Below are 14,503 nucleotides of genomic sequence, written 5' to 3' on the forward strand. Positions count from 1 at the left end.
AGGCCAAAAAAAGGACAAATGTCCATCTAGTTCAGCCTATTAACCCCCCCCCCCCCCCAAAAAAAAAATGTTGTTTCAGATAATGGAGGAATAAACAATGTCATTTAGCAACTCGCAAGTGATGTAATGCTCTAATTGGAATCATTGTCCATTTCTTCTCTATCTGGTCTGGACAGCTATAACAACCTCTCCCATCCAGGCATCTGCAGCATCACTGCCATAGTCAATTATATCCATATTTTTACGATTGACTTTAATTGACTTAAGAGAAAGAGAACCAGATCGGCATGCTAGTTCTTTCTAGTTCTACAAAAGGGATGTTACTTTTTCAAGAACACCGTGGAGAAATGATTGAAGTGCACTCCTGCCTGTATGCTCTGCTATCCCTACACACTGATATAGATATTAACATGGAAATTTAAAAAAATGACATTTATATTCCAAAATAAGGTTCCTAATATGAGTATCACCATTTAAAGGTAGCGTACCTCAATTTCCGTGGGCCCACCTGCGATGTTTATAGAGATGCACTGATAGTTAATGTACACTCCCTTCGTAGTTTAGTGTTTCCAGACAGAGCGCAAACTAAGAACTACCAGGGATGGGAGCTGCAGAGTGAGAGTAGCTCTGCCCGCTAGCGCCCTCAAGCTTCTGCCTCACGTGGGTAACTAGTGATGTCACTCAGCTAGCTACGGAAGCTGCTTGTACCCACAAAGTCCCTACACATTTTGGAATGATTGTGTTTTTGCATTACGGAGTGGAGTTAGCCGTTCCTAGCCATTCTAACCCCAGTTGCATAGGACCTTTTATTATATATTGTGTATAAATAATGTATACGCGTGTGTATGTATACTGTATATGTGTGTGTATGTATATGTACATATAATATAACAAACACATAATTAAAACTGTAGGTTATTTTGTGACAATACCATTTAATACATTTTAAATCTTTATCTTGTGTTCTCTTATTTATAGGAGAAAGTTGAATATATATTTCTGTTTATTTTCATAATTGAAGCATTTTTGAAGATTGTAGCATATGGATTAATATTACATACAGATGCTTATCTTCGCAATGGCTGGAATATCCTTGATTTCACAATTGTGTCTCTAGGGTAAGTGATTAACCATACTGGTATTCAACCATGTTTTGGGGGCTTTTAGAATTCTAATTTTCATATTATTGCATAGAGACAAGTTTACCCTCTCTAATCTTGTCAAACTTGCTATTTCTTATAAATATAGTGTCTGTAAGAAGTATTCATTACTCCTTTTGGATTTTTCCTGGTTTATTGTGTAAGATCACTAAAAACTAATTTCCACAAAGGGATCTTGATACTGTATATTGCCAAAATTAACCTCTTAATGATTGGACTTTTTTGGGCCTTTAAGGGGTGATTTGGGACATTGAAACACAGGCTGAAAGCAGGGGATGTAATAAAATAATAAAAGTAGTATTAGTCAGCTACTAAATCACCCACCACTCCTGTGCAGCCACTCTAGCAATCCCATGTCTCACAATGCACAAATCTAGCGTGATTTTCTCGGGCATTTGAAAACGGCCTTACTGAGCACAATAACCCTATTCTACTACTGGCTACAACAATACTTTTTTTCCCCAGATAAGTAGCGCACACGGATTCATCAAGTCCAAGTCACCGTCTTCCATTGCCCCATGCATGCACTTTTAACTGTGTACAGGGGCTGCATGGGTACTGTGACCTCTGTGTGTCTACAAAACAAGCTACAATGGACAGTGTGTTCTCACATCTTTGTAACATAGCTCTTGTGTAAGATGACACTTCACTGCCTAAATGCATCAATTGTGCTTCCTTGGATCAATGGCCCAAAGCATTGTAAGATCCGTTAGAGATGCTCTAACTCAGATGTCTAATCATGAAAATTTGCCCATTGTCAAGGCTGCTCAGATTTTTACTCTTGTACATTTTTCCTGCTTCCAACTGCAGTGAGCAGGAGTAGCTCAAATGGGTGCATTAACTCTGACCTTGTCACGGTGGTTCCTACTCAGCCTAAAATGGTGGCTCATGTGGTAGGTCGGATTGCAATAGCGTTCTTGAGAGAGGAATTGGTAGCTACCATAAGGTCAGTGTGACATCAGTGCCTTTGCCTATGTTGCAATGATGAAATAAAGAGGCAAGTCCATGGAAGTATCAGTAAAACCGAAGGCACACAGTTTACTGGAACTTGCAGACTAAATACAACATTCACAAACTTCCAATTACAGGCAGTAAATTCCCCATCAACTCCTTGTGTAGATTAAATAGCATACATTCATTCCTTAAGGCTTTCCTGAAGAATGAGGCTGCTAGCCTGAGTTGAGTGGGGACTGTACTAGGAGGTTATTTGTGGAGGAATGGAGAGATCAATACAGGCTCTCATGTGACTTACTGACTTCTAACGGTGCAGGGTCAAGTAAAACTCCTGATTGCGGTGGCGGGCTTTTTTTCAGCTCTTGCGGGGTCTGCACTGGCTCAGAGACCTTCTGGCCTAGGGTGAAGAAGACTCCTCTCTGTCTTCCTGCACTCCCCTCCTGCTAACTCCATGACTTGGCTTCCTCCATGACTGGGCTCCAAGACTAGCCTGGCCTAGGCTAGCCTGGATTAGACTTGCGTATATCCTCTGCTTCTCCTCTGCTCTAGACTCCAGACAGACTAGGCTAAAACTGACTAACCCCAACGACGCCATGTCTTTTATACTCTCCCTACTAACCAACCCTGAGCTAAGAGGATTCTTTCTATCCAATCCAAGTCCTAGCTAGGGCTGATTGACAAGTAACAGAGTGAGTTAGGGTGAATTCTGCTTAGTCATGCAGTGTTAGGTAGTGAGGGCACCAGATGTTAACTCTTTGTGAGCCTTTACGGCCAGTACACATAACTACATGTTAGTACACATACAAATACACATACACATTCTACATGAGGTAGCTATAGAAATGCTGTGGGACCCCAACCCTGAGGTACTACGCAACACATCAACTTCACTAACTGACTGTTCACTTGCTGTCTAATATATTGTATCACTTTATAGGTTTCATCAATGACAACAGGACAATCAATGCTAATTATGTCATCTGCTTTTAATATTATGGCTAATTGTTTTGTGTGTGTGTGTATACACCGAATGATCACTGCATTATGAACAGCTGGTGCATGACATCTTGTGATCAGTAATGTGATACCATGTGATGGCCACTTCATGATCTGACCTCTGTGCAGCAAAAGGCAACATGTGGCAGTCATGGTTAAACATGGTGATTTGAATATTTTTGACTGAAGGCAGATTTGTGGTACCACTATTTCTGAAGCAGTCTCATTGTTGGCTGTTCCCAAACTACAGCATCAAGAATGTAACAAAAATGGTTGGACTATGGAAAGTTATCCAACAGAAGATCACACAGTAGCAAGCCTAGAGGTGAGCGTTGTGTTGCACATCTGGTATCTCAGCAACGACATGCCACAGTGCACCAACTGACCTAGTGTTACATTCATGCAGAGCATATCCTTGCGTGGCCTACACAGGTGAAAATTTAATATACTAAAGGACCTGCAGTGTCCATGCAGGACTTATCCATATATGGCTTGCAAGGGCGTAACTAAGGATATATGTCCTCAATGGATGAAAATATCCCCACAAATGTAAATACAACAAACTCAGATAAATGAAAATGTATATAAAAAATGGCATAACAAGAAAATAAAGAAGTCTGACTATGATCTTATGAATATGGAAACCCTACCTACAAGAGTAGGATCATCCCAATAAGGATGGCCTCACATCAGGAATCTAGGGTTACTTTGACTTTCCCTGGTTGGCAAAAGGGAACAGTGGCAAACATTAGATAACATAATATATTAGAACAAGGACATGAATAAAGATGTTACAGGAAAAGTTGGAGATGACGAGACCAAAGCACCTACAGACTGAAAGCACACAAACAGAAGTCAAACAGGGTTCAGACCAGGAGACAGACTGGAGTCATACAGGAATCAGATGAGACTCAGACAAGACTCTGGTACAAATATATTAAGAGTGGGTTGCAGCACACTATAACTTCACCACCATGTGGAGGAGTACTTGATACCAGTGGGTGCACAGACTTCAAGGTATTAGGTCTGGACTTAAGATATAATTACCAGATCAATAGATGGCGAAGTCAGCACTCCAGGACCCTTTCATAAATTTACAAAATCTCTTTATTCCTCCGTAAGAACTGCTGCGATGTTTCGACCTGTTATAGGTCTTTATCAAGCATACAAACAAGACTGAGGAGTTTTGTGTTCAGACAAGTGAGTCAGACATTAGATCTGACTGTGTCTAGAAGAGACTCAGTACAGACCAGAACTGACCAGTATGCATGATCAAACCAAACTGAAGCAGGAGAATAAATACCGCACGCTGAGGGAAGGGCCTGAATAAATGTGCAAAGACCAACAGTGATTGGCTGGCTGGGCAAATCTACCTCACAGCCAACCAAATCAACCTCCATCTGCAGAGAAGTGCTCCTGTCATTTCCAAGCACCATTATAAGAAGCAGCACATGCTCACCCCTAGGTGTACAACAGCCAGGGAAGTTATACAAATCTCCACAATGACCATGACATGTACTTTGTGTCAACTTAGGTTCAATAGAATGACAAGGGTGCCTCTGATGACCCTGCACCAACTGACAGAGCTGCTACAGTGAACATGGGGCGAGCTGAGTATTGGGGGATCTGTTCCCCAATATCTTAGTTATGTAAGCTCAAAAAGGTGGACCAACCCGTTATTGAGAAGGTATCCCTAATGCAATGATTCTTCAATAGATAGATAGATAGATTTGCCGCTCATGAATCTTTCTAAGTATGTACACTGAATTGAAGAACTGAGATGCTGTGATTAATTTGTGATGTTGCTTTTTTATTTTTCATTAGAGTATGGATTTCTGTGTGAGAGGACAACTAGTATTTTCAATTGCATTACTATTTTTATACTGTAAAATTGAGCTTGATAAATTTGAATTTTGTATTTGGCAGCAGTATATAAATTTTGAAAAATATTACTGTTGCAAACCTGTATGTTTTCATAGCAGTTCTGTATGATTTTGAACTAATTATAATTCTCATATTGTAGAGTTTTCACAGTAGTCCTAGAACAAATTAATAAACTGCAAGGTGGTGTAGCAGCCCCGGGAGGAAAAGGAACTGGATTTAATGTCAAGGCTCTGAGAGCATTTCGTGTTTTACGACCCCTTCGCTTGGTATCTGGAGTTCCCAGTAAGTGATTATTCTTAAGGTTCGAACAACAGACAGATACAGTTTGTGACAATTACCAATACTGTTGCACTGTGCAAGTACAGTATGTCTCCCATGTGCAGCGTGAAGCAGGTTCAATAACAAGGTGTTGTTACAGGGGGTTGTTTTGCACCACTTTCAATTGAAAAATAATAGAAAATGTTGATAAATGAGTAGCTTGACAAATGTATAGTTTTCATCTACTTTGTATGTATCTAATAAAATGGTGAAGGGTTTCAGAAAAATTGCATAAATACATTGCTAAGGCCCCTGTCCACGGGCGTTGCCGTATCGTCGCGGGAGCTGACGCCTGGGAGCAGAAGCCGCCGCCGAATCTCCGCTGGTCAGCCCTATTTGATAGATAGGCTGACCGCGGAGAATCGGGGCAATTCGCAGAATGCTGCGAATTGCCCGCGGCGAGCGGAGATTTCGCAATGATTCTCCGCTTGTGGACAGTGTGCCAGCGCTTTCCATAGCCATGGACAGGCACCCTAAATCTGAGACAGATCTATGCTAAACAACAACAGAATCGTTTTGGGAAATTTGAGAAGCTGTCCCCAGCTAACAGTAGTAAAATTTATTAGAAATAATAACCTTTATTCTTATAGCTCCAACACATTCTGCAGCTTTTTCAATTAAGCGGAAACATACACAAAATAGAGCTTTACATACTATAAGAAAATAGGGGGACACAAGAGGTTTAAAAGTTTGTTCTGTGCAGTCCAGCAAAAAAAAAAAAAATAATATTAATATAGGTCACTATACACATACAGAAAAAAGGTGTATGAGCCGGTCACCAACCATATATGTGTAAAAAACAGATAAGAGGTGCAATAGGGTGCAAGGGATACAGTGGGAACAAGGGGTCCGGTTTCTAAGAGAGAGTAAAGAAGCTGGGTAAATGGCTTTCATTAGGAAATCTGGTAGGCCTCCCTAAAAAGATGTGTCTAAAGGGCTCACTTAAAACTGTGGGCATTCAGAATTAACCTGATTGTCGGGTAGCACATTCCAAAGAACTGGTGCCGCTCTGAAGAAAGCTTGAGGATGGGAGTGGGCGTTTTGGATTAAAGGGGAACTTAGTCTGAGGTCATTCGCAAAGGAGAGCATAAGTAGGGTGGCAAACAGAGATGAGAGAGGAGACAGAGGGCAGTTCAGCACTGTGGAGAGCTTTATGGATGGGAGTGATGATTTTGAATTGTAATCTAAATTTGATGGTCAGCCGATGCAGTGAAAGGCAGAGGGTGGACGCATCAATGTAGTGACTGCCACAGGGTGGACGCAACAGTGTAGTGACTAGCACAGGGTGGAGACATCAATATAGTGACTAGCATAGGGTGGAGACATCAATGTAGTGACTGACTCAAGATGGAGACATCAATGTAGTGACTGGCACAGGGTGGAGACATCAGTGTAGTGACTGGTTCAGGGTGGATGCATCAGTGTAGTGAAAGGCACAGGGTGGATGCATCAGTGTAGTGACTGACACTGCGTGGATGCATCAGTGTAGTGACTGGCACAGGGTGGACGCATCAGTGTGGTGACTGCCACTGGGTAGACACATCAGTGGAGTGACTGGCACAGGGTGGAGACATCAGTGTAGTGACTGGCTCAGGGTGGATGCATCAGTGTAGTGACTAACACTGGGTGGACGCATCAGTGTAGTGACTGGCACAGGATGGACGCATCAGTGTAGTGACTGGCACTGGGTTGAGACGTCAGTGTAGTGACTGGCACAGGGTGGATGCATCATTGTAGTGACTGGCAGAGGGTGGATGCATCAGTGTAGTGACTGATACAGGGTGGATGCATCACTGTAGTGACTGGCACAGGGTGGATGCATCAGTGTAGTGACTAGCACAGGGTGGACGCAGCAGTGTAGTGACTGGCTCAGGGTGGATGCATTAATGTAGTGAAAGGCACATGGTCGACTCATCAGTGCAGTGACTGGCACAGGATGTGTGCATCAGTGTAGTGACTGGCACTGGGTGGAGACATCAGTGTAGTGACTGGCACAGGATGTGTGCATCAGTGTAGTGACTGGCACTAGGTGGAGACATCAGTGTAGTGACTGGCACAGGGTGGATGCATCAGTGTAGTGACTAGCACAGGGTGGACGCAGCAGTGTAGTGACTGGCTCAGGGTGGATGCATTAATGTAGTGAAAGGCACATGGTCGACTCATCAGTGCAGTGACTGGCACAGGATGTGTGCATCAGTGTAGTGACTGGCACTGGGTGGAGACATCAGTGTAGTGACTGCCACAGGGTGGACACATCAGTGTAGTGACTGGCACAGGGTGGATGCATCAGTGTAGTGACTGGCACAGGGTGGATGCATCAGTGTAGTGACTGGCTCTGGGTGGACTCATCAGTGCAGTAACTGCCATAGGGTGGACGCCTCAATGTAGTAACTTAGCACAGGGTGGACGCATTAGTGTAGTGACTGGCACAGGATGGACACATCAGTGTAGTGACTGACTCAAGGTGGATGCATCAGTGTAGTGAAAGGCACAGGGTGGATGCATGAGTGTAGTGACTGGCACTGGGTGGATGCATCAGTGTAGTGACTGGCATTGGGTGGACGCATCAGTGTAGTGACAGGCACAGGGTGGATGCATCAGTGTAGTGACTGGCACTGGGTGGACGCATCAGTGTAGTGACTGACACAGGGTGGATGCATCAGTGTAGTGACTGGCATTGGGTGGACGCATCAGTGTAGTGACTGGCACAGGATGGACGCATCAGTGTAGTGACTGGCAGAGGGTGGACACATCAGTGTAGTGACTGGCTCAGGGTGGATGCATAAGTGTAGTGAAAGGCACAGGCTGGATGCATCAGTGTAGTGACTGACACTGGGTGGACGCATTAGTGTAGTGACTGCCACAGGGTGGTTGCATCAGTGTAGTGACTGGCATTGGGTGCACGCATCAGTGTAGTGACTGGCAGAGGGTGGACACATCATTGTAGTGAGTGGAACAGGGTGGACACATCAGTGAAGCGAATGGTACAGGGTGGATATATCAGTGTAGTGACTGGCTCAGGGTGGATGCATCAGTGTAATAAAAGGGATAGGGTGGATGCATCAGTTTAATGACTGTCACCGTGTGGACACAGCAGTGTAGGGACTGCCACAGGGTGGATGCATCAGTGTAGTGACTGGCATTGGGTGGACGCATCAGTGTAGTGACAGGCACAGAATTGACGCATCAGTGTAGTGAATGGCAGAGGGAGGACACATGAGTGTAGTGACTGCCACAGGGTGGATGCATCAGTGTAGTGACTGGCACTGGATGGACGCATCAGTGTAGTGACTGGCAGAGGGTGGACACATCAGTGTAGTGACTGGCTCAGGGTGGATGCATCAGTGTAGTGAAAGGCACAGGGTGCATGCATCAGTGTAGTGACTGGCACTGGGCGGACGCATCAGTGTAGTGACTGCCACAGGGTGGATACATCAGTGTAGTGACTGGCATTGGGTGGACGAATCAGTGTAGTGACAGGCATAGGGTGGACACATCAGTGTAGTGACTGGCACAGGGTGGACGCATCAGTGAAGCGAATGGTTTAGGGTGGATATATCAGTGTAGTGACTGGCTCAGGGTGGATGCATCAGTGTAGTGACTGGCTCAGGGTGGATGCATCAGTGTAGTGAAAGGCACAGGCTGGATGCATCAGTGTAGTGACTGACACTGGGTGGACGCATTAGTGTAGTGACTGCCACAGGGTGGTTGCATCAGTGTAGTGACTGGCATTGGGTGCACGCATCAGTGTAGTGACTGGCAGAGGGTGGACACATCATTGTAGTGAGTGGAACAGGGTGGACACATCAGTGAAGCGAATGGTACAGGGTGGATATATCAGTGTAGTGACTGGCTGAGGGTGGATGCATCAGTGTAATAAAAGGGATAGGGTGGATGCATCAGTTTAATGACTGTCACCGTGTGGACACAGCAGTGTAGGGACTGCCACAGGGTGGATGCATCAGTGTAGTGACTGGCATTGGGTGGACGCATCAGTGTAGTGACAGGCACAGAATTGACGCATCAGTGTAGTGAATGGCAGAGGGTGGACACATGAGTGTAGTGACTGGCTCAGGGTGGATGCATCAGTGTAGTGAAAGGCACAGGGTTGATGCATCAGTGTAGTGACGGGTACTGCGTGGACGCATCATTGTAGTGACTGGCTCAGGGTGGATGCATTAGTGTAGTGAAAGGCACATGGTGGATGCATCAGTGTAGTGACTGCCACAAGGTGGATGCATCAGTGTAGTGACTGGCATTGGGTGGACGCATAAGTGTAGTGACTGTCAGAGGGTGGACACATCAGTGTAGTGACTGGAACAGGGTGGACACATCAGTGAAGCAAATGGTTCAGGGTGGATGCCTCAATGTAGTAACTTAGCACAGGGTGGACGCATTAGTGTAGTGACTGGGACAGGATGGACACATCAGTGTAGTGACTGACTCAAGGTGGATGCATCAGTGTAGTGAAAGGCATAGCGTGGATGCATCAGTGTAGTGACTGGCACTGGGTGGATGCATCAGTGTAATAAAAGGGAAAGGTTGGATGCATCAGTGTAATGACTGCCACAGGGTGGATGCATCAGTGTAGTGAAAGGCACAGTGTGGATGCATCAGTGTAGTGACTGGCACACGGTGGATGCATCAGTGTAGTGACTGGCACAGTGTGGAGACCGCAGTGCAGTGACTGGCTCTGGGTGGATGCATTAGTGTAATGACTGCTACAGGGTGGATGCATCAGTGTAGTGAAAGACACAGGGTGGGCACATCAGTGTAGTGAAAGTCACAGGGTGGATGCATCCGTGTTGTGATTGGCACAGTCTGGACCCATCAGTGTAGTGACTGGTACAGGGTGGATGCATCAGTGTAGTGACTGGCACTGGGTTGACGCATCAGTGTAGTGACTGCCACAGGGTAGATGCATCAGTGTAGTGACTGGCATAGGGTGGACACATCAGTGTAGTGACTGACTAAGGGTGGACGCATCAGTGAAGCGAATGGTACAGGGTGGATTTATCATTGTAGTGACTGGCAGAGGGTGGACACATCAGTGTAGTGACTGGCTCACGGTGGATGCATCAGTGTAGTAAAAGGCACAGGGTGGATGCATCAGTGTAGTGACTGGCACAGGGTGGACGCATCAGTGTAGTGACTGCCACAGGGTGTATGCATCAGTGTAAAGACTGGCATTGCGTGGACGCATCAGTGTAGTGACTGGCGTAGGGTGGACACATCAGTGTAGTGACTGGCACAGGGTGGACGCATCAGGGAAGCGAATGGTACAGGGTGGATATATCAGTGTAGTAACTGGCACAGGGTGGATGCATCAGTGTAGTGACTGGCAGAGGGTGGACACATCAGTGTAGTGACTGGCTCAGGGTGGATGCATCAGTGTAGTGAAAGGCACAGGGTGCATGCATCAGTGTAGTGACTGGCACTGGGCGGACGCATCAGTGTAGTGACTGCCACAGGGTGGATACATCAGTGTAGTGACTGGCATTGGGTGGACGAATCAGTGTAGTGACTGGCATAGGGTGGACATATCAGTGTAGTGACTGGCACAGGGTGGACGCATCAGTGAAGCGAATGGTTCAGGGTGGATATATCAGTGTAGTGACTGGCTCAGGGTGGATGCATCAGTGTAGTGAAAGGCACAGGGTGGATGCATCAGTGTAGTGACTGGCACAGGGTGGACGCATCAGTGTAGTGACTGCCACAGGGTGAATGCATCAGTGTAGTGAGTGGCATTGGGTGGACGCATCAGTGTAGTGACTGGCGCAGGGTGGACGCATCAGTGTAGCGAATGGTACAGGGTGGATATATCAGTGTAGTGACTGGCTCAGGGTGGATGCATCAGTGTAATAAATGGGACAGGGTGGATGCATCAGTGTAATGAGTGTCACCGGGTGGACACATCAGTGTAATGAGTGTCACCGGGTGGACACATCAGTGTAATGACTGCCACAAGGTGGATGCATCAGTGTAGTGAAAGGCACAGTGTGGATGCATCAGTGTAGTGACTGGCACACGGTGGATGCATCAGTGTAGTGACTGGCACATGGTGGAGGCCGCAATGTAGTGACTGGCTCTGGGTGGATGCATCAGTGAAATGACTGCTACAGGGTGGATGCATCAGTGTAGTAAAAGGCACCGGGTGGGCGCATCAGTGTAGTGATTGGCACAGTGTGGACACATGAGTGTAGTGACTGGCACAGGGTGGATGCATCAGTGTAGTGACTGGCACCGGGTGGATGCATCAGTGTAGTGACTGGCATTGGGTGGATGCATCAGTGTAGTGACTGGCATAGGGTGGACACATCAGTGTAGTCACGGGCTCAGGGTGGATGCATCAGTGTAGTGAAAGGCACAAGGTGGATGCATCAGTGTAATAAAAGGGACAGGGTGGATGCATCAGTGTAATAAAAGGGACAGGATGGATGCATCACTGTAATGACTGTCACTGGGTGGACGCATCAGTGTAGTGACTGCCGCAGGGTGGATGCATCAGTGTAGTAACTGGCATTGGGTGGACGCATTAGTGTAGTGACTGGCACAGGATGGACGGATCAGTGTAGTGACCGGCAGAGGGTGGACACATCAGTGTAGTGACTGGCTCAGGGTGGATGCATCAGTGTAGTGAAAGGCACAGGGTGGATGCATCAGTGTAGTGACTGGCACAGGGTGGATGCATCAATGTAGTGACTGGCATTGGGTGGACGCATCACTGTAGTGACTGGCATAGGGTGGACACATCAGTGTAGTGACTGGCACAGGTTGGACGCATCAGTAAAGCGAATGGTACAGGGTGGATATATCAGTGTAGTGACTGGCTCAGGGTGGATGCATCAGTGTAGTGAAAGGCACAGGGTGGATGCATCAGTGTAGTGACTGGCACTGGGTGGACGCATCAGTGTAGTGACTGCCACAGGGTGAATGCATCAGTTTAGTGAGTGGCATTGGGTGGACGCATCAGTGTAGCGAATGGTACAGGGTGTATAATGCAGTGTAGTGACTGGCTCAGGGTGGATGCATCAGTGTAATAAAAGAGACAGGGTGGATGCATCAGTGTAATGACTGTCACCGGGTGGACACATCAGTGTAATGACTGCTACAGGGTGGATGCATCAGTTTAGTGAAAGGCACAGTGTGGATGCATCAGTGTAGTGACTGGCACACGGTGGATGTATCAGTGTAGTGACTGGCACAGGGTGGAGACCGCAGTTTAGTGACTGGCTCTGGGTGGATGCATCAGTCTAATGACTGCTACAGGGTACATGCATCAGTGTAGTGAAAGTCACTGGGTGGACGCATCAGTGTAGTGATTGGCACAGTGTGGACACATCAGTGTAGTAACTGGCACAGGGTGGATGCATCAGTGTAGTGACTGGCACTGGGTGGACGCATCAGTGTAGTGAGTGCCACAGGGTGGATGCATCAGTGTAGTGACTCGCATTGGGTGGACGCACCAGTGTAGTGACTGGCATAGGGTGGACACATCAGTGTAGTGACTGGCACAGGGTGGATGCATCAGTGTAGTGACTCGCATTGGGTAGACGCATCAGTGTAGTGACTGGCAGAGGGTGGACACATCATTGTAGTGAGTGGAACAGGGTAGACACATCAGTGAAGCGAATGGTACAGGGTGGATATATCAGTGTAGTGACTGGCTCAGGGTGGATGCATCAGTGTAATAAAAGAGACAGGGTGGATGCATCAGTGTAATGACTGTCACCGGGTGGACACATCAGTGTAATGACTGCCACAGGGTGGATGCATCAGTTTAGTGAAAGGCACAGTGTGGATGCATCAGTGTAGTGACTGGCACACGGTGGATGTATCAGTGTAGTGACTGGCACAGGGTGGAGACCGCAGTGTAGTGACTGGCTCTGGGTGGATGCATCAGTGTAATGACTGCTACAGGGTACATGCATCAGTGTAGTGAAAGTCACTGGGTGGACGCATCAGTGTAGTGATTGGCACAGTGTGGACACATCAGTGTAGTGACTGGCACAGGGTGGATGCATCAGTGTAGTGACTGGCACTGGGTGGACGCATCAGTGTAGTGAGTGCCACAGGGTGGATGCATCAGTGTAGTGACTCGCATTGGGTGGACGCACCAGTGTAGTGACTGGCATAGGGTGGACACATCAGTGTAGTGACTGGCACAGGGTGGACGCATCAGTGAAGCGAATGGTACAGGGTGGATATATCAGTGTAGTGACTGGCTCAGGGTGGATGCATCAGTGTCTTAAAAGGGACAGGGTGGATGCTTCAATGTAATGACTATCACCGGGTGGACACATCAGTGTAGTGACTGCCACAGGGTGGATGCATCAGTGTAGTGACTGGCATTGGGTGGATGCATCAGTGTAGTGACAGGCACAGGATGGACGCATCAGTGTAGTGACTGGCAGAGGGTGGACACATCAGTGTAGTGAGTGCCACAGGGTGAATGCATCAGTATAGTGAGTGGCATTGGGTGGACGCATCAGTTTAGTGACTGGCATGGGTTGGACGCCTCAGTGTAGTGACTGGCACAGGGTGGACGCATCAGTGTAGCGAATGGTACAGGGTGGATATATCAGTGTAGTGACTGGCTCAGGGTGGATGCATCAGTGTAGTGAAAGGCACAGGGTGGATGCATCAGTGTAGTGACTGGCACTGGGTGGACGCATCAGTGTAGTGACTGCCACAGGGTGAATGCATCAGTGTAGTGAGTGGCATTGGGTGGATGCATCAGTTTAGTGACTGGCACAGGGTGGACGCATCAGTGTAGCGAATGGTACAGGGTGGATATATCAGTGTAGTGACTGGCTCAGGGTGGATGCATCAGTGTAATTAAAGGGACAGGGTGGATGCATCAGTGTAATGACTGTCACCGGGTGGACACATCAGTGTATTGACTACCACCGGGTGGATGCATCAGTGTAGTGAAAGGCACAGTGTGGATGCATCAGTGTAGTGACTAGCACACGGTGGATGCATCAGTGTAGTGACTGGCACAGGGTGGAGACCGCAGTGTAGTGAAAGGCACAGGGTGGGCGCATCAGTGTAGTGAAAGTGACCGCGTGGACGCATCAGTGCAGTGATTGGCCCAGTGTGGACACATCAGTGTAGTGTCTGGCACAGGGTGGATGCATCAGTGTAATAAAAGAGACAGGGTGGATGCATCAGTGTAATGACTGTCACCG

At 47.1% G+C, this 14,503-nt stretch overlaps 1 protein-coding gene across 1 annotated transcript in view; it reads left to right on the forward strand.

Annotated features, from left to right (window-relative positions):
• Positions 1–14,503, forward strand: part of CACNA1S (calcium voltage-gated channel subunit alpha1 S) — a 1,022,072-nt gene that overhangs the window by 98,083 nt on the left and 909,486 nt on the right. The window contains exons 4-5 of the mRNA XM_066600322.1: positions 979–1,118; positions 5,134–5,276. Of these exons, the coding sequence (XP_066456419.1) occupies positions 979–1,118; positions 5,134–5,276 (283 nt within the window). The remainder of the gene's footprint in view (positions 1–978; positions 1,119–5,133; positions 5,277–14,503) is intronic.

The sequence above is a fragment of the Eleutherodactylus coqui genome, chromosome 4 (genome assembly GCF_035609145.1).
Source record: "Eleutherodactylus coqui strain aEleCoq1 chromosome 4, aEleCoq1.hap1, whole genome shotgun sequence".
Taxonomy (NCBI): Eukaryota; Metazoa; Chordata; class Amphibia; order Anura; family Eleutherodactylidae; genus Eleutherodactylus; species Eleutherodactylus coqui.